This window comes from Oryza sativa, chromosome 7 (genome assembly GCF_034140825.1).
Source record: "Oryza sativa Japonica Group chromosome 7, ASM3414082v1".
Classification (NCBI taxonomy): Eukaryota; Viridiplantae; Streptophyta; class Magnoliopsida; order Poales; family Poaceae; genus Oryza; species Oryza sativa.
Window position 1 is genome coordinate 24,319,990 of NC_089041.1, and position 19,738 is coordinate 24,339,727.

A 19,738-nucleotide genomic window follows, 5' to 3' on the forward strand; every position below is an offset into this window, starting at 1 on the left:
TAGATCAAGGAGCAAGTCTAGGGCACGCTTTTGGATAAAATTGAGTAGCAGATGCACGGTAAGCGGCCAAGGAGGCTGTTGCCTGTTGAGACATGACAAATTAGTGAAAACTCAAGGCTATCTAAGCTGTTGCCTACTTGCCTGTAAAATTAGTGACGTGAATGAAAACTCAAGGCTGGTTCAAATTACAGGGAAAATTAGCAAATTTCACGAACCAAAGGAAAACGTCGAAATAGGTGAAACAGTGGAACTTCATCTTCGTAATAAGTAGCTCTTCACGGTTTTCCTGCAGAGAAGATATGGTTCAAATGAATCCAGTGACAGTAAGTTATAAAAACACCTGAAATGAGACCTTCAGAACACCTAAACAGTATCATTCGTAATGTCGTGTTTACCATCTCTGACACGTCTCAGTGACACAAAATAAGAGAGGCCTACAGTTTTTATGTTTACTATAGGTTTCAAGCGATCAAAGAAAGCACATGAGAATATAGAGTTGGTGATTCTTGATGTTTTATATTGTTTTTTTTTACGTAATGTTTTATATTGTCTAAAACAGATTGCAAGTGAGAGTGTAACATACTACTAACATGCTACTCCATCCTTCCCCTAAAATAAGGGATTTTGACATTTTACTTGCATTGTTTGACAATTCATCTGCAAATATAAAAAACGAAAAGTTGTGCTTAAAGTACTTTGGATAATAAAGTAAGTCACAAATAAAATAAATAATAATTCTAATTTTTTTTTAATAAGACGAATGGTCAAACAGTGCAAGCAAAATGTCAAAATCCCTTATATTAGGGGACGAAGGGAGTAACATATTAAGGATGAAAGCAAGTACTTGCATGTTTGGAAGATCAGGGAAAGAAATAGCATGAGGACTATACTATTGGGTGAAGGATATTAAGAAATCATACATGGATAACAATAATGGAATTGTCGCAAGTTCAGACAAAAGAATAAAGAACACTGTCCTGGAGAGTGCATCCACTCTACAAAAAATGCATAACTATACGCACAAAAAAAGGTGGCCAAATGGTTTTATTGAATTGTAAATGTTCAACTCTGTTATCTGTTATTGAAATGTCATATACATCCTTTTTTTCCTTTTGAAAGGAGTAATGGTCCTAACAAGTAACATGCATTTATGAAAACTTTCAATACAATTGTATATTAACACAGATTTGGTATAGCAGATGAAACTGCATTAAAAGAGCAAGCTATGTGCAAAAGGCATCAACCAAGTGGAGGTAGTGGAAGCTATACAGACAAGAATGAGACTACCTTTGCCAAGGCAAGATGTTCACTGATTCCTTTGATAATTTCATCAAGGTACAGCCATGTAGGATGGTAGGAGTAATCTTGAGTTCCTAAGATAAGAAAAAAGTACTACACCATTATGAATTGGAAGTATCAGGGACAATAAACTAAAACAGTTCCACTTTCATTATTCACTGAGTAATTTTGAGAAACTAAAGATGACTACATGTTGGGTGAACAGGAGCAACCTGTGGTTTGTTTGATGTGCCCCTCCAGGCCATGGTGTTGGACTGCTGGTCCTGCAAAGCACCTCTACTCTTCGCATGTTGCTGGTGGATCCGTGACCATCATCTGAAATGTTGAGCAGTAATTTCTTCAGTACAACAAGCCTCTCCCTTAGCTTCCACCTGTGATGCGTGGAATCCTCAGTTCAGAATCCTGTGTTCTATTTTCTTCAGCAGATCATCGAAACACTCAAGTATACAGTTGTACTCATGAAACATGAGACCTCTCGCCCTACAGTTAGATGGAGAACATAATTAGATCACCAGAGCTATTTATTCAGTGTATGCAGTGCTAGTGAAGCGACAGGAATATGAGAAACATACCATTCACGATGATTGCAATATGTGAGAAGATGATCAGCAAGGGTGAATGGTCGCACAGATGGGCGAATCCTCTTCGTTGTGTCATGGACTTGGCACAATGTTGTTGGTCGCTCGAACGATTTGTTGCTTGGAGAGTGTAAAACGACAGGATTTGGCAGCAGCACATAGTAATAGTAGTAAACTGAATTTCTGCTGATTGAAGGGAGGTGTTTGGCTGAGACTGACAAGCACCTATCCCTACAAAGGAACAGCACGAGGTTGCCAATGCTGCTAAGAGCACCCGCAATGGTAAAGTAAGGTGCTATCTATAAAACATGTACATCTCAGCAATAGACTCGATTAATAGTAAACCACCTTAATAGTATGTCTACATTGGTATCTATAGCTCTCTCATGCATTGCCTCGTTTTTCTCTATAGACTATCTCTAAGTTAGTAGATAGCTTTGCTCTCTCTCTTCATTTAATACATTCCAAGTAGGAAAATATGCTGACATGGATCTCTTGTAGAGAGCCTATAGATAACCATTGTGGGTGCCCTAACTGGAAGCAGTTCCCAGCTGCTGACATCCACCTCGAAGATTGTGAATGCGCAACGTTGCCATGACTCCTTGGCCTCCCTTGTCGCACTCCCATGGCGGACAACGAGGAGCATATGCCCACAAGAGTCGACTAGGTTGTAGGAGCAGGAGACTGGATGTCTGGATCGCCGAACTTGGCAGGGACATGAGCAACAACGGGGCCAAGCGGGTTTGGAGGGTAGACTTGCACAATCTGCCTTGTCAATCGCCGGAAGCCGTAGAGTCGACCTTGGAAGGGCAATGTGTTCAAGAGCTCCATGTCTTTGTGGATGACCTCCCAGCTTGGGTGGCTAGCCTCACAGCCGAGCACTCCAGCCGTGTAAGGGAACCAGACGATGACGGCAATGGGGGTCATCGGAGACGTGGCGCTGGTGCAGCATGTAGAGCAGGGAGTTGCGGTTCTTGACCACCTGGTGGAACACGGGGGCGAGGGGCGGGAGGTCGACGGCGACGCCGGTGAAGGGGTTGAGCACGCGGACGGCGGTGGTGCGCTTGTGGAGGAGGATGATGAGGCCGTCGGTGAAGCCCACGATCCTGTGGCAACGGAGCTCCGGGAGGCGGACACGGAGGCTCCTGGCCGTGCGGGTGTGGAAGAAGGTGATCTCGCAGGCGTCGTCGGGGCGGGCGGCGTCGCCGTCGCACAGCGCGACCCACGCGCGCGGGCGGAGCAGGTGCTTCCGCAGGGTGGGGTCGCGCGGCGAGGGCGCGCACGCGCGCCAGCCGGAGCAGACGGCTCGGAATGCAATGTAGTCCACCACGTCGCCGGCGAGCACCCGGCCGGCGACGAGGCGGGTTAGGTCGGTGGGGAGAGACGCCCAGCCGCCTACCTGCGCCGCCGGAGAAGTGGTCACCAGGTGGCGCTTGCGCTTCCGTCCGCCTCTCGCCGGCGCCGCCGCGGCAGCCGGAGCTGAAGGGGGAGCACTTCTCCCCATTCCACAGAAGTGATTCAAACCACAACGCGGGCACCACGAAATCGTCGGATGCTATATAGGCTAGGCTGGCCTCCTCGCCATCTCCGAATCCGACTCCGACTCCGACTCCGACAACGCAGGCACAGCAATCCGAGGAGTTCACGGAAACCCGAGCGCGCACCTGGATTGGATGGACGACGGAGAAACCCTTGGACCTTGCGAATCCGAAGAAGAAGAGGAAGATCCGGAGGAATTACCTAGCACCGCAAGATCGCCGCCGGAGGCCCGGAGATGGGGAGACGGCCGCCGGAGAGGGGGATGGTAACGAGTGCTCCGCTCCGGCGGACGGCACGGGGAATAGTTGGATACACGAGTACAAACACTAGCCATTAAGCCAGGCCTAACGGGCCGGAATGTGTTGATGGGCCCTCCCACGATTATCTTCCCCAAGAGTAAGTTAACTTGAGGTCCCTCAATTTATCATCGATTCTGAAATTGATCCCTAACACCGAATTACCAGATAGAACAGGTTGCTGAATTTACAAAACCAAATCACCTGAAATTCTAGGCAGTATTAAGCTTGGTTTTAGCTTACGTGCTTTTAGATGCAATATCAAGTTCTGAACACATATTTACTTTGAATCAGTGACAATTATCGAACTATAGGGTGAAATAAACAGTCAACTTTTTTTTCTCAACAATCCAAGTTGGCATGCAAATCATTGCTGCTATGAAGTTACCTTCTGCACTCTGCACTAATTAAACTCTAGAAATTTTCTTAATTTTCCAACAAAGAGAAGATGATGGTGTTACTTTGTTACGGTTATTTTCAGTTTGCGTGAGCACTTTTATTATGGATGTTTGCATCTCACGGTGCAGAGTCTGAGATATTTATTACATCATCAAAACAAATGTGAACACTTATCTTTGTTTTTGCTTATTAGGACAAGGCATTAAGGATTTCTAGCAACATGATAATATTATCGTCACATTTGGGCTGTGATTTGTGATTATAATACCACGTAAACGTCAAGTCGGATGAAAACAGCGGCACTATGCCGCATAGGATCAAACAACCCTCATCGATACTACCCGGGTGTACAATATAAGAGAGGCTTTTTGTACCCGATGTTGTGGTTGAGCGACAAAATCAGACTTGGTCCATAGCTGAGGGATGTTAAATGAACCTTTTCCCCATCAAGCTCATCCCAATTGATCTACTAATCCAACCCAGTTTACAGCCCATTAATTCAGTTTGGAATAAGTTCACCTGAGGTCCCTTAACTTGCCAACGAATCTGATTTTCGCCCTTCATCCAGAAAACTATATACAACGGGTCCCTCAACTATCAAAATCAGTGCAGATGAGGTCCCTCGACGGTTTTGACGGTGGTTTTGGCTGACGTGGCGCCTACGTGGAAAATTTTACTTGGTCTTCATCTGATGTGGCATTGACGTGGCGCATACGTGGCAATTTGATCGAAAAAATAATAAACTTAGTAGGACCCGCATGTCAGTCTCACACACAAATCAATAAAAGAATAATGGGGCCCACGTGGGCCCACATGTCAGCTAAAAAATAAAGATGGTTGGGCCTACGTGGGCCCCCACAAGTCCCTCTCGGCTCTCCTTTCTCTTCCTCTTTGGTCTCCCTCGTCCTCGCGGGGAGCGGCGGCAGGAGCATGCCGGCGGACGGAGTGGCGGCGGGGCGGGCGGAGCGACAGCAGGCCGGGGGGCGTCGGGCCGCGTCCAGGAGCAAGGACCGACACAACAAGGTGTGCACGAACGTCTCCGAGGTCGCCTGTGCCGTACGCCGCGCTCACCCGCCAGCCGCTGCTCCGCTGCTATGCTCCCCCATCGCCACTTCGCCCGCCGCTGCCTTGGAGAAGAGAAGAGAGAAGAGAGAAAAAAGAAGAGAAGGAGAAGAAAAGAAAAGATTTGCAGCTGACATGTGGGCCCCACATACTTTTTAAATTTTTTTTTGCTGACTAGGATGCCACGTCAGTGAAACCACCCATGTTTACTGCCATAGGACCTTGTGTGTACGGTTTATATGAGTTTAGGGGTATACATTTCTGATTTTATAGTTAAGGGACATTAAAAAATCTCGCTGTTAAGTTGAGAGACCTCCGGTGAACTTATTCGTCTCTCTCGTACTGCACTCGTTTGTCACTTCATTGCGCTTCCACGTCTCACGACGGAATCAATCGATCGAGCCGTTGCCGACTATACACGGTTGCATTGCACCGCTGCTGTCCGCTTTGCGTGTTCGTTCAAAACCAGTCCAGCGTCGTGGCAGAGGCGAACGAACCATCCGTCGATGGCGCTGCTGCACTGCCAAAGTACCAAGCGTATCGTTTGCCGCTGCTGCTCGTGCTCTCGCTACTGGAAATCAGAAATCAACCAGCGTATCGTTTCCCTGACACGGGCCAGCGACCAGGTCAAAAGTGAGTGAAAGAAAGAATTCAATGTTGGGTGTACAGTGTAGTAGAATGTAGTACGCCTGTATGATCGCTTCATGAACATAGCACCCATATATATAAGCAGCCAAGCAAGCATTGCATCCCCATGACCCCATATCAAGAACCACTCCATACTTACAATTGGTAGGCGACACAGCTCACATAGGTCACAAGGCCATGGCTAACACTACCATGGCGAGCGGTATCAACGAGGTAAAAAAAAAAAAAAAACTCCTTCCCGTGAGATTTCTTTTCATGACTTCACCCCCTGCTTGCGTTCCTGGTTTTGTACATCTCTCAGGGGAGGTTGCTCGCCTTTCTCATCGTCCTGTACGCTTCCACGATCGCCGCATCCATCGGGCGCAGGATATTGGGGGCGCGCCTCGCCGCGTGGCGCTCCGACGGCCTGGGCGCCACCTGCATGTCCTTCGCGGCGCTCACGCTCGCGATGCAGGCCATGCTCGCGTGCGTCCTTGAGGAGAAGCCCGCCGCGGCCGCGGCGGCGGTGGCGAGGCGCCCGGCCAGCGGCGGCCGGCTCCCGTGGCTGGTCGCCGCCGTGAGCTGGATGTGCGTCACCAACTACTTCGTCGCCTACATCGCCCTCGGCGGCAACGTGGCGCCCACCTCGCTGGAGTGGACGGCCGCCGGCGTCGCCTCCGCCGCCAACCTCGCCATCGCCACGCGTACCGTCCGGGTAAAATCTTCTTCTTCTTCTTTTTCGATCTTATACTAGCTGTTCTTCGCTTCTTTGTTGTGTTCTTGCTAACTTTCTTTCTCGTTGTCTTCAGCGTCACTTGGGTGTGAGCAACCCGGCCAAGAACGAGTCGTAGATCTGCCAGGAGCCAAGGAAGCTGGAGTTTTTTTGGAGATGACTGCTCGATCCGGCGTGTTTACCAGTAGTTTATCAATCAATAGTACCTTGTTATTTCATTGCCCTAGCTTTGTTCGTGAACTTTGCTGTAGTTTCTGTATGATCTCCATGGATCCAGTACTTGCTAGACCTTAATTATGAAATGGAAACTTGCAGACTACTACTCCCTCCATTCCATAATATAAGTCACAACCACTTTTTTTAGATGTTACATAATATAATATAAGGTATACATGCAAGCATGCAATAAACTATGACATCTTCTCCATTAAATTATAACTTTTTTAAATCCTCCACTCTCATGTTATCTAATCCTATTAGATGCATACATTGTATACATTGTATTTATTAGGATGATCTAAACTACAAGATGATAATAATTATTTCTTGGTCTTTAGGTTAAGGGTAGTTGTGCCTTATATTTTGAAACGGATGGAGTATGTTTTTTCACCTTCTATTTCTTAAAACTGTTCTTTTCTATGTGCTGGAGGGGAATATGTTTTCTGTGTATTGGGTTTCATTCACCAGGCGCGTTGGTGACCGTGTGCCCGTGAAATGATATCACAGACTTTTTTTTTCCAAAAAAAGAACACGTCCGAATGGTTATATTGTGTAGCCAAACCAACTAGTTGTGCAACAGAAAACACAAAACGCAGTGCTATAAAGTGCAACAAAACACCATAGTTTTGGCACCTTATTGGTATCTCGAGATATTTTTTTTGTTAGACCAAAGCAAATCTTGATGAGTATAATAACCTTTTGTGATTCCGTTTTCATCATAATTCATAAATTCACAAGCTTGGGCCTTGGGCATTTGCTTGCGCCTGTGTGTGCAGCACCGCTGGTACAGTGAAGCTGACACTCGGAACCAGTCTACGGAGTACTCCCTCTTTTCCTAAATAAAGCAAACCTAACTTGCCAAGGAGCTTTTAAAGAGAGAAACAAAAGACCACAATGTCCTTAATTAATATGAATGTTGTATTGAATAATGGGTAGGTGAGGGGTATTGAAGTAATAAAATTTCTCGTTTTGCGGATTGGTGATAGTAATATGGTAGAAGTTAGTTTATTTTGGAATTAATTTGAAATCTAAAAATTGATTTATTTTAGGACGGAGGGATTAGTAAGTAGTAGCTGCAGTATCATGCCCCACGCAGAGCATGCGTGGTTTGGTTTGTCGTTGCTCGCTAGTGAAATCAATAAGCGCGAGTTCGAGCTCGAGCAGCTGAAAAACCACTGAAAAGTGAAAAAGCAAGAAAGGAGTACTGCGTCCAGTCTGTACTCCTGCAGGCTCGCCTCTTTCCAAAATTTGCCAAAGCTGGAATTAATACTGCCAATATTGACCAGTTCAATTGGGAGTTTGAGACCTCTAGGATGATCACTGGATCATGAACACTAAGCCTATATATCAGCAGGCATAAGCAACAAGTTCCAGTCCACCAAACACACGACATAAGCAGTCAAGAAGAAGAGTAGCATAGCATGGCTGCGAGTGATCTCACCAAAGGTGAAACCCTAGACGACTCCTCTCTTCCTCCTCTGAATTTTCTGCACTTCTTGTCACGATGTGTACGTGTTCTTGTGCTCGATTTCTCTGATCCGATCCGTTCCATCAATCCCAGGGCGAGTTCATGTCCTTCCTGGTCGTCGTGTACGTCGCGACGTCGGCCGGCTCGCTGTTCTGCAGGCTGATGTCGTCGATCGCCTCCCCGGAGGCCGCCGCCGCCCGTCGGCGATCCGGCGGCCTGAACGACGCCGTCACCTGCGCGGTCTTCGCGGTGCTCACGGCGGCGTCGCAGGCCTTCATCGCGTGCTTCGTGGAGGAGGCCGTCGGGCCCGCGCCGCCGGCGACGACGACGAGGGAGGAGAGGTGCGCCGCGTGGGCGGTCGGCGTCTTGACCGGCGTCGTCACCTCGCTGTGCATCTCCAGCTACTTCTTCACCTACATCGCCGCCGGTGGAGTGGCGCCGACGTCGCTGCAGTGGACGATCGCCGCCGTCTTCTCCGACGCCAACTTCGTCTTCGTCACGCCCACCATCATGGTAATTAATTAAAGATTGGATCTTTGCATGCCTACCCGTCTAATTACTGTTAATTAGCTTTCTTGTGTGTAGCACTAATTCTAAACTAGTTCGATCTCGTTGTCTCTTCAGCGTTTCATTGGCAGGTTCAACAGTGCCAGGGATGACTAGATGTTCCAGGAAGATGGATGAGTAGTTTTTTGGAGTTGTCTGATTCAGGAGATGGATGCTTGAGTCGTCGTCATGCATGTTGTTTGGCTGCTGCCTACCTATGCATGTTTTACCGGTTTTGATTACCTTGATGTTGTTTTTGTTTCTCTTATGCCCGTGATCTTGCTGTGTTCTTGATCTTGCCGGGTAATTAAACTTCTAAGATGTGGCCTTGGAATGTTGTATGCCGTATGCGGCTCCATTTGATGATCTAATCTACCAGTTTGTTTATTTTGGTATTTCTGCTAATACTTGTTCAAGGAGAATCTGTTTTCTGGTTGTGAAACTGTTCTTTTCCATGGGATTGTAGGCAGGATATGTAGGTAGTGCGTTGTATCATGTACTACGTGCGAAATTGCAGCATCTTCAGGGGTAGCAATAGCATAGCCCAGTTTGAATTCGAGCTGCTGTCTGTCACTCTGTGTGTATGTATAGCACAGCGAAACTTGCGTGTAGTTTGTCACGTTGCATTCCTAGACATGGGCCCTGTTTGGATCAGGAGGGCTATTAAATAATCCTCTAGAATCTTGCTATTTAAAAGTATTAAACATAGATTACTGACAAAACCCATTTCATAACCCCTAAGCTATTTTGCGAGACGAATCTAACGAGGTATATTAATCCATGATTTGCTACGGTGATGCTACAGTAATCAGCCGCTAATTATGGATTAATATACATCATTAGATTCGTCTCGCAAAATAGCCTAGGGGTTATGGAATCGGTTTTGTCGGTAATCTACGTTTAATAATCCTAAATAGCAAGATTCCAGAGGGCTATTTAATTTTTTTTTTGAGCAAAGGGCGATGCCCTCCATTTCCATTAAAGAAATGTAAATATTCTTACAAGAAACAGAGTCTGAAAGACCAAAATGACATCATGCCTAAAGCACAAGCTAAAGTTTTCCTAAAGAAAGAACTCCAATTCTGCCACACAGAGCCAAACAGAAGATCAAACTACCTAGTAAGACAAAAGCCCATAATCGACTATCTCCAGTAAACGCCATCAGCCATTGAGCAGTCTTCTCTGTCCAAGACGCCACCCAAATTGTGATTTAAAAACTTCATTTGCTATTTGCTTTAGCAGTTGTACTCCCCATTGCAACTTTCCTTGCCTTTCCTCCGAACTCTGCAAAATGGCCCAATCCAACATTAGAGAGCAGGAATTATACAAGATATCAACAGGGCTATTTGGTAAAATATGATCAAAGCAGGCTTTATTTCTTGCTTTCCAAATAGCCCAGATAACAGCTGCCACACCCACTAACATCAATTGTTTTGTTATTTTATCACAAGTTTGAATCCAAGAGCTTAGCAAGTGCTTCAGGTCTTTAATCTATTTCAAGTTAAAAGCACATATCACAATGTTCCAAGTAAATCTAACTGACACAGATCATTCCCCTTCTTCCACCCCCTTTTGATTAGATTGTCTTTGGTTAAAACATTTCCTTTAGTCAGTAACCACAGAAAAATCCTAACTTTCAGAGGAACCTTAATTTTCCAGATTTTTTTGTATGATTCCCTCACCCCAGTTGATGTTTCCTGAAATTTCAAAGCCTTATAGAAAGATTTAACACTGAACATCCCATTTTTTGTCAGATTCCAAACAGTGACATCTTTTTGGTCACTCAAGACCAGCTCATCACAGGAAGTTTTGATCCTATTCCAGTCAACTAATCTATCACCCATCAAATTCCTTCGAAAGGTCATGCTAGCCCAACCTATCTCCTTCACCTTTGCCAAAGTCACAAACTGATTGTTTGTTATTCTATACAAGAGAGGAAATTGATCTGCCAAAGGTCTACCACCCAACCAGTTATCCTCCCAGAATAAGATGTTTTTACCATTTCCAGGTTTCTTTGTGCAGAATTTGAAAAAGATGTTTTTGACTTCCATTATCCCTTGCCAAAAGTGAGAGGCTCCTGCTTTTAATTTAGTGGCAGACAGAATGTGTTTGGATAAATATTTTTCTCTGATCATCTGTTGCCACAAACCATCAGTATTCTCAAGATTCCAAATCCATTTCCCCAACAGAGCAATATTCATGAATTCCATGTCAAGGATCCCCAACCCACCAATCTCTCTGGGAGAGCAAACTGTGTGCCAATTAACCAGGTGATATTTTCTAATCCCCTGATCTTCCTGCCATAAAAATCTTCTTCTAAAAAAATCCATTTTTTCTCTAACCCCAATAGGAACTCTAAAAAAAGACAGCATGTAAAGTGGGGTGCTACTGAGGCAGGCATTAATCAGAGTCACCCTCCCCCCAATCGATTGGAAATTACCCTGCCAACATCCAACTTTTTTCTCAATTTTCCCTTCTGCCTGTTTCCAATCTTTATTCAGAAGTCTTTTTTGATCAATTGGGAAGCCCAAGTATCTCATAGGGAAGCTTCCAATATTGCAAGTAAAAATCTGACTATATACAGCTTGGTTTTGTGCTGCTTCTCCCAAACAGTAAACCTCACTTTTGTTAAAATTAATTTTAAGACCTGAAAGTTGCTCAAAAATGCAGAGCACTTTTTTTAAATTTCTTGCATATTCTGGGTTATCTTGGATCAAAAAAATCGTGTCATCAGCATATTGGAGGATTGCAATTCTGCTATCAACACCAGTCCCCAACCCCTGAATTAACTGTTCTCTCTCAGCCCTTTGTATCATAATTGTTAAAGCTTCAACAGCTAGGTTAAAGAGAAGTGGGGACAAAGGGTCTCCTTGCCTTACCCCTTTGTGAGTCTGAAAGTAGGGCCCAATTTGATCATTGACTTTTACTGCAACTTTACCTCCCCTTACTGTTTTCATAATCCAATCACACCAAATCTCAGGGAAAAGTTTTGCTTGAAGAATATGAAAAATGAAATCCCAGTTTATTTTATCGTAGGCTTTCTCAAAATCTACTTTGAATAAGATCCCTTTTTGTTTTTTCCTGTGCATTGTATTCAAAATTTCATGCATTATTAGTACTCCTTCCATAATATTCCTATTTTTTATGAAGGCAGTCTGGTTCTGTGAAATCAAGTACTCAATTACTTTTCTTAATCTTAGCATGAGAATTTTTGTTATAATTTTGAAACTGACATTTAATAGACATATTGGTCTAAATTTTTGTTTTTGCATTGCATCCTTTGTTTTTGGCACCAAAGTGATTACTCCATAATTTAGTCTTTCAATGTCAATGTTCCCTCTTTGAAAATCCTCAATTACCCTCATTAAGTCAGGAGAAATCAGGTGTCACGCCCAGAAATTCCCGAATAGAATTCCAAGCAGAATGTGCATTAAAATCCCCGTCCAGGACCGGCCGGGGTACACAAATGACAATATTGACATTCAGATCCACGTCTTACAAACATCATAAAAGTCTTACATAAATGCAGCGGAAAAACGAAAGATAACAGGAGCTAAGCCTTGACTTGATCTGCAGCGGGAACACCACTCCACAGGCATCCTCGACGGCACAGACGAAGCCTACTCTTCGGAGAAACCACCATCTGACACATACTCATACTCTGGGGTTGGGGAAAATAGAGCAAGACTGAGTACTACCCACTGTACTCAGCAAGTCATACCGGAATAGGGGTATGATGCAGGGAATTATCAAAGGAGAGCTAGAGTGGTTCATTTGCATAAAGCGAGCATTTATAAACAGAAGTTGAAAGAATTAAACAGTTGTAATAATTAATCATATTATTCATCCACTGTCCAACGCTATACCACGTTGCGACAAGCCCAACCATCCACCTATACTATCCAATTTCATTAGACTAAACTAGGGTGAGACTAATCACGGTGAATCTGGTTGACTGCCCATAACCGCGGGCACGGCTATTCGAATAGTTTTACTCTGATCAGAGGTGTACAACTGTACCCACAAGACACAGCCCCACGACACGTTTCCGTGCGCCGACATGCCACCACGACATACTGGAAAGAGGCCGTGACAGGACCCTTCGCATAACCCCCTCTAACCAAGCACACCACACCTCAGGTTTCACCCCCACTCTTCGCAAGGCAGCGGGCAGTCCCCTCTAGTGCCTAGGTGAATTCGGAAGCCGCATAGGCCGTCGCAAGGCCCATCCAAACTCCATCACGCCCACCCTTGCCTGGATGCGTCGGCTAGAGAAAAGCTACACTACAAGCCCAGCCGTTGCCCATGTTGGCTTGTGGTAAGTACGATAAGTTCTTTCAGGGCATCCCGCGAACCGGTCCTTAACTGCCATGGGTGCGACCAACAAAACCATGCACCCACAGCCCACCATGTGATTTATTTTAATTAAGCAACACCGAAGCGGTGTCACTAATCCAACATTACCATTAGAACCTACAGTCTAAACATTAATAGGATTTTTCCCCAATGTGTGCTAGTTGAACTAAGCATGGCTAAGCAATTCCTATTCCAAAGTCTATTCATGTTATAACCCAAGCTAACAAAGGAGCATGGTATCAAAATAGCATGGCTGTAACAATAGGTAAACATCCCATAGTAACATTATAAAACAATGCAGTATTTGAAGAAAAACAATAGAGCATTTGCAATATAGGATCAACATGTTCAAGTGACAGGCATGACTTGCCTTGCTCTGCAACTGGAGGAACCTCGACGACTATCTCGAAGTACACCGGAGCGTCGGAAGAACCGGAATCTAAGCGACATACAAAGCAAACAATACAAACAGGCTATAAGACTACTGAAACAGAGAACAAAACCATTTTTAATGGATTCTACACATTTTTCTTGATTTACTGAGACTTGAATGGGCTTAAACGGAGCACGGATGAATTAGATATGAATTTTAGAAGATTCACTGTGTTTATTACTATAACAAAAAGTCCTTAAATAATTTATTGCGCAATTAATTCCCAGGGCTGACGTCATCAAGGGGGCGGTCGGCGCCGACAGGCGGGGCCCGCATGTCAGCGGCTCAAGGGGAGAGAGGGGCGCCGGCAAGTGGGGCCCCCGGGTCAGCAGCCCAAGGCTGCCGGCCCACCGTGGACCGGGACCACGCGGGTGGTCCACCGCCGGTCCACGGGACCGACGGCCCAGATCGCCCCGGGGCCGATCGGACGGGCGGCGGTGACCCGGCTCAGCTCGGCTCAAGGCCGGCCGACCGGCCACGGCGATGGCGACGGCGTGCGCGCGCACGCGTTGCCGGCGTCGGCAACCGGCGGCGGAGGCGGCGGCGCAAAGGCGGCGGCGCACGACCGGGGCGACGGCTCGACCTGGCGCGGCTAGGAGGGAGAGGGAGGGGAAAGAGAAGGGGGAAATGCCTCACCGAGAGTGGCCGGCGTGGAGGAAAACGACGGCGAACGGCGACGGCGACCACGGGCAAACGGCGGCGACGGGTGGACGAGGTCCGGAATGCCCTAAGGGAGGAAAAGAGAGAGGTTAGAGGGAGGGAGACGAACCACGGCGACCGGCATCCATGGCCGAAGGCGGCGGTAGGGGTAGAGCTCACCGGAGTGCGAGGGGATGCGGGTTCCGGCGACGAATCTCGACGGAGGAAGGGCGGACGGGGTGGATCTCGGCCACGCGAACCCGACGGCGGCGACGAAGCGGCGCGGCGACGAGTCTAGCGGCGGCTAGAGACGACCGGAGTGGCGGGAAAGGCGGCGGCGGGTGGATGCACGGTGCGGGAGCGATGGAGAGCTCGGGAGAGTTCGGCGAAATGGGGAAAAAGAGAGAGGGGGTGGCGGCGGAGCTTAAATAGGGAGAGAGGGGGCCGGACGTGGCCGGGAGAGGCGGGAATCGCCGGCCGACGTGGGGGAGTGGGAGAGGAGAGAGAGGCGGGATTCGAAAATCGAATCCCGGCCATCTCGGGCGCGGGCGCGGGCGCGAGCGGGAGAGAGGGGGAAGCGGGTGCGGGAGACGCGGCGCACGACCGGGGCGGCCGACGTGGCCCGGAGGGGGCGGGACGCGAGGCGCGGCGGCGGTTGCGGCGGTGGTGGCGACGTGAAGACGGGCGGCCGGAGGAAGGGGACGACCCCAACAGGTGGGGGCCCACCTGTCGGCGTCCCGGGGAGAGAGGGGAGGCGGGCGGCTGGCCCGCGCGGCTTAGCTGGGCCTCGGCCTTCGGCCGGCCCAGCGGGAGGAGGGGGAGAAAAAGGAGGAATGGGCTGGCGGCCCATTCAAAGGAAAAAAAAAAGAAAAGAAAAGAAAGAAAAAGAAAAAAGAAGGAAAAAGGATTTTTCCTGGGATTAAAATTGCATGTGCTCAATTTTAATTGGTTAAAATTATTTCTAGAGCTCTGAAAATTTCACTAAAAATCCTGTTAGCGAATTTCGACATGTAGAACTCAAGAAAAATTCCACATGCCAATTCCGATTATTATTTGCATTAATTTATTAAGGTTTACTCTTGCTTGACACAGGTATTTTCTTGAGACCATTTAAAACTCCAATTTAGGCTCGGGAAAGAACTTCGGGGTGTGACATCAGGTCCCAAAAGTGTTCATAAAATTCTATAGGGAAACCATCAGGACCTGGAGCCCTATTTTTCTTCATATCTACCACAACAGCTTTCACTTCTTCTTTTGAAATTACTTTAATCAATTCATTTCTATCTTCTTCCCTTAGTTTAGAGAAATCCTCCATGTTCATTGAAATACTTGCAGATTGGCCACCACTCCCAAACAAGGTTTTATAAAAATTGGTAATAAAAGACATGAGCTGATGTTGACCTTCAATCACACCTTCCTCCTGAATCAATTTATGTATTTGTCCTTTCCTTCTCCTTCCATTAGCTTTTGCATGGTAGTATCTAGAGTTATTATCCCCCTCTAAAATTTCCTGGTCTTTACACCTCTGAAACCACTTTACTCTCTCTTCTCTAATGGTATACTTTAATTTTAGCTCCCAAACCCTTCTTTCCTCTCTATCAAGACAAGTCATCCCATTCATCTCGATTTTTTTGTCTAACAAGTCAATTTGAGTTAAAATTTCAGCCTTTTCTCTTCTATATTTGCCTTCCCAATTTATGTTCCAGCCCTTAAGCCTCTTCCTAACAGCCCTCAGTTTCCCCTGCTAGACATCTAAACTGGACCCATTATCATTATAAGAAGACCAAACTTCACTGACAATCTTATCCAAATCCTCCCTCATGAACCAACTAATTTCAAATTTGAAAGGAGTATTCTTGCTGCAATTATTCTTCAGGACCACCAACAGAGGGTTATGATCTGAGAAAACTCTTTCTAGGCATTGGACTGTCAGCAAAGGATATTTTTGTTCAATCTCACTCGTTATCATGATTCTATCTAATTTTTCAAAAGTAGGATTTTCATGACAACTGCGCCAAGTAAATGTGCTTGGTCCCATGTCAATCTCTCTTAGGTTAGCTTGTTCAATAATGGCATTGAAAACAAAACTCCATCTGTTGCAACCCCCTGGTTTGTTTTTTTCACTCTCCCTTCTAATAATATTAAAGTCACCCCCCAAAATTAGAGGTTTTTTCTGTAAATTCAATTCCTGTGCAAGTTTTCTTAGGAATTCTTCTTTATGTTCTTTTTGTGCAGCACCATATACAACCATTAAATCCCACTCCTGTTTATCTTCCAAATTCTCCACGGTAGCTTTCAAGAAAAAGTGACCTTTTCTCACAGCCAGCATTTTAAATTTTTCTCCATCTAGACCCAAAAGAATCCCTCCAGACCTCCCAGAAGCTGGGATCCAATCCCAAATAAACTCCCTCCCTTGCCCTAAAGTTTTTAGAAAATAGACAGAGAAATCTTGTTTCATTGTTTCTTGTAATCCAATAAAACCAACCTTGTGTTCTTTCATAATATCTCTCAGATGTTTCAGTTTTTCTAGATCCTTCATTCCTCTAATATTCCAAATAATACCTTTCATTTTTTCTTTTTTGGTTTTCTCCCAGGTTTCTGTTTAGTTGTCATAGGAGTGACCTTGACAATAGCAAGGTTTCCTCTATCAGCTCTTCTCTTTCCTTTATGTGATTGAGATAAAAAGGTTTCAGTGAAATCAAAATCAGACCACATATCATCAGAATCAGACTCATTCAGAATTTTAAAGACATCATCTATTTCACTACCATCTCCTTTTTTATTTTCAAGGCTGCCGTTATCACCAGTTTTTTGTTGTTCTTTAAGGAAAAGATTCACTCTTGCTTCCTCTAAATCATTAATCAGTTTTATATTAGAATCAACCGCATCAATCGAGCATCCAAGACTCACTCCTATGAGACTAGCTAAATTAGCTAAAGAGATATTTTTATCATGAGGAGAAGATGAATCCTGACCTCTGTTAACAAAGGCATTCTGAGCCTCTTTTCTCCCCATAGCCAGTTCCATAGTCTTCTTGTCTTCCCTATCTCTGAACCTTTTGCTTGCTCTTCTTTCCTCCTCTTGACTTCCCAATTCTTCTTCAGGCAACACAACTCCCAAGCTCTTAGCAAATGCATTTTCAGAATCTTGAGAGTCAAATAACTCCTCACTTTCCCCCAGCTACACTTTCCCCTCTTCACCTTCTCCTTCTATATCATCCTCACTACTAGCAACCAGCTGACTCCTTTGCACCTCTTTGGCTGTTGATACCTCCTGAGAAACCATCTTATCATCATCTTTCAGAATCAGAAGAGCAGTTTGATTTTCATCACACCCCTTATCTTCATTGAGATGTCCCTTTATATCCTCTTCTTGCAAGGCCAAAGCCAACTGACTGTCTTGCAGGATCTGAATGGCTTTGATTCTGTCTTCTTCAACCAACCTATGAACTGATTCCATCTGAGCCTGACTACAATCTCCTTTCTGTTGAGCCCCAACCACATGTTGAGTCAATTCTTTCATCTCTTCCACTTGTTTACCTTTGGTGAGCACCTTCTGTTCTTCCTTCTCTTCAACTCTTAGAGTAGTTTCCTATTGCTTATCAAGCTGTTGTCCCTTAAGCCATCCCATTTCTACTACTGACTCCAGATTAAAACAAGCTTCATACAACAGGGCTTCAGGTGTAGATAGGATCATAATGGAAATTGTTTGACGTCCATCATTCCAACCTTCATTCTGACAATGTCTTTTGCAGCTAACATTGGCATATCCACTTCCATGACAACTCCTAGATTGGATCCCACCTCAAAGAGAGCCTGATACCCCTTCATTTCATCAGGCAGACCTTCTATTACCACCCACACCACATGCATCTTCCCTATGGCTGCAGATTCACTAGTCCATTCAGAGACATTGACTTCCACCTTTGTGCCTTTCACATTGAAATGATCAAAGTTTGATAATTCAGACAGTCTTAACTTGTTTGGGAATCTAATCTGGAAAGTACCATTTGTCTGCTTCTTGGCCCTCCATTCCCAGTTCCATCTGAATTGTTGTTTGAACCCCTCTTCCAACTTAGTTTCAGTGAGACCCTCCCCATAGATAATCTTGACCATGGCCATGGGATTCATATGTTCTCTAGGTGGGGCAGACTTGACATTTTGAATCAGGATACATCCAAGTCCAGGAGCTCCATAGCCAACCAACTTAGCAGCTGGTCTAGGTTGTTTATCATATAGGCAATCTTCAGTTTTGTGTGTAGGCTTGGAGCAATTGGTACAGAAAATTCTAGCATGGCAGTCCCTAGCCAGGTGACCTTTCTCTTTGCATCTAAGACAAACAAGCTTCTGATTAGTAGCCATACCAGCAGGCGTGGAGCCAGAGTTGGGAAGGTCCCCCTTCTGCTGCTCTGTGTGCACCTCTGTCTCTCCTTTCTGCCCTTGATCAATCTCCTTCAGCTTCACCGGGCGATACTGCAGTTCCTGCTTCTCCTGACCTTGTTGGGGGCCTTTTGAATCAGCCCCTTTGTCTCCCTCAGATCCTTCACCATGGAATCGCCTTGTGGGTTGAAATTGAGGAGGTTGATTTGGAGGATTTTGGAAACCATCCCATCTCCTCCCAGCACCACCTCCCCCATGACCACCCCACTGATTGTTGCGGAAATCTTGCCGTGGCTGATTCCGCCCTCGCCATCCACCACCCTGATTAGCCATCCTCTTCCCCTGAACAAACTTCGCAAACCGGCGAGAATCACCGGAGATTGTCCCTCGCCACCTTGCTCCGCCACCCCCCACACCAATTCGTGGCCACTCCTCCTCGCTCCTCCTCAGATCTGGTGGAGCTCTCCGCCACCCCTCACGAAACCCTAACTTCTCAGAGCCAATCCTCAAGTGCTCGAAGAGAGATTCAATATGAGTTAATTTACCTTGAAAAGCAAAATCTCCCCTCTTCTCACTGCCATGGGGGGCCATGGATGGGGACCCAGCGCCATGGCTGCTCCTTTCCACCTCAGCATGTACAGTGTTGGGCCGCCATGGCTGGGCTCCTCCCAAACCACACGTTCCCAATAGCCATGGGCCATGCGTTTCCTCTCCTCCCGCTGCTCCGCCAAGGTCGCTCGTCACCGGCGGCGATCGCCGGCGGGAGATCCCCACCTTGCTCTCCACGTCGCCTCCCGAATCGCCTCTCGCGTCGCCCTCTCGTGACGTCATCCTCCCATCTATGGAAGACCCTGTTGAATTTGTTTGGGATTCAGATCAACTTTCACCTGAGCGTGGGGAAGATGGCAACGCCGCCGGCGAAGGTATCATCGTGGATGTCGACAACAAGATGGAGGCGCCGATGTATCTCGATGATGTGATGGCGCCCGGTGGACAGCTTCTCCAGTCGGCTATTTAATAGCCCGGAGGATCCAAACAAGGCCATGAAACTTGTGTCCATGACCCGTCGTACAATTGGTTTGAAACTTGTGTGCAGCATTGCAACGTGACAGATGGGAACGAGGCTATGGTGTTGCCGCACCTGCACTGCATTGCAGGTTTGCAG

General features: G+C 46.3%; 3 protein-coding genes and 1 pseudogene across 3 annotated transcripts; 2 read left to right on the forward strand and 2 right to left on the reverse strand.

Moving 5' to 3' along the window:
- Nucleotides 1-3,728, reverse strand: LOC107281719 (F-box/kelch-repeat protein At3g18720-like). Its single transcript, XM_066312133.1, has 5 exons — nucleotides 3,618-3,728; nucleotides 1,872-3,541; nucleotides 1,512-1,779; nucleotides 1,288-1,373; nucleotides 1-286 (listed from the first exon to the last, which is right to left on the reverse strand). The coding sequence occupies exon 2, from the start codon at nucleotides 3,379-3,381 to the stop codon at nucleotides 2,746-2,748; it is 636 nt and encodes a 211-aa protein (XP_066168230.1). The 5' UTR covers nucleotides 3,382-3,541; nucleotides 3,618-3,728; the 3' UTR covers nucleotides 1-286; nucleotides 1,288-1,373; nucleotides 1,512-1,779; nucleotides 1,872-2,745.
- Nucleotides 3,729-5,679: 1,951 nt separating this feature from the next.
- LOC107281745 (uncharacterized) lies at nucleotides 5,680-6,855 on the forward strand. Its single transcript, XM_026026727.2, has 4 exons — nucleotides 5,680-5,806; nucleotides 5,970-6,034; nucleotides 6,123-6,515; nucleotides 6,610-6,855. Exons 1-4 carry the CDS (start codon nucleotides 5,680-5,682, stop codon nucleotides 6,649-6,651), a joined length of 627 nt encoding a protein of 208 aa, XP_025882512.2. The 3' UTR covers nucleotides 6,652-6,855.
- A 1,274-nt stretch (nucleotides 6,856-8,129) lies between these two features.
- Nucleotides 8,130-9,161, forward strand: LOC112939718 (uncharacterized). Its single transcript, XM_026027275.2, has 3 exons — nucleotides 8,130-8,198; nucleotides 8,314-8,733; nucleotides 8,845-9,161. Exons 2-3 carry the CDS (start codon nucleotides 8,323-8,325, stop codon nucleotides 8,881-8,883), a joined length of 450 nt encoding a protein of 149 aa, XP_025883060.1. The 5' UTR covers nucleotides 8,130-8,198; nucleotides 8,314-8,322; the 3' UTR covers nucleotides 8,884-9,161.
- A 652-nt stretch (nucleotides 9,162-9,813) lies between these two features.
- On the reverse strand, nucleotides 9,814-19,164 carry LOC136357452 (uncharacterized; annotated as a pseudogene).
- Between the last annotated feature and the right edge of the window lie 574 nt (nucleotides 19,165-19,738).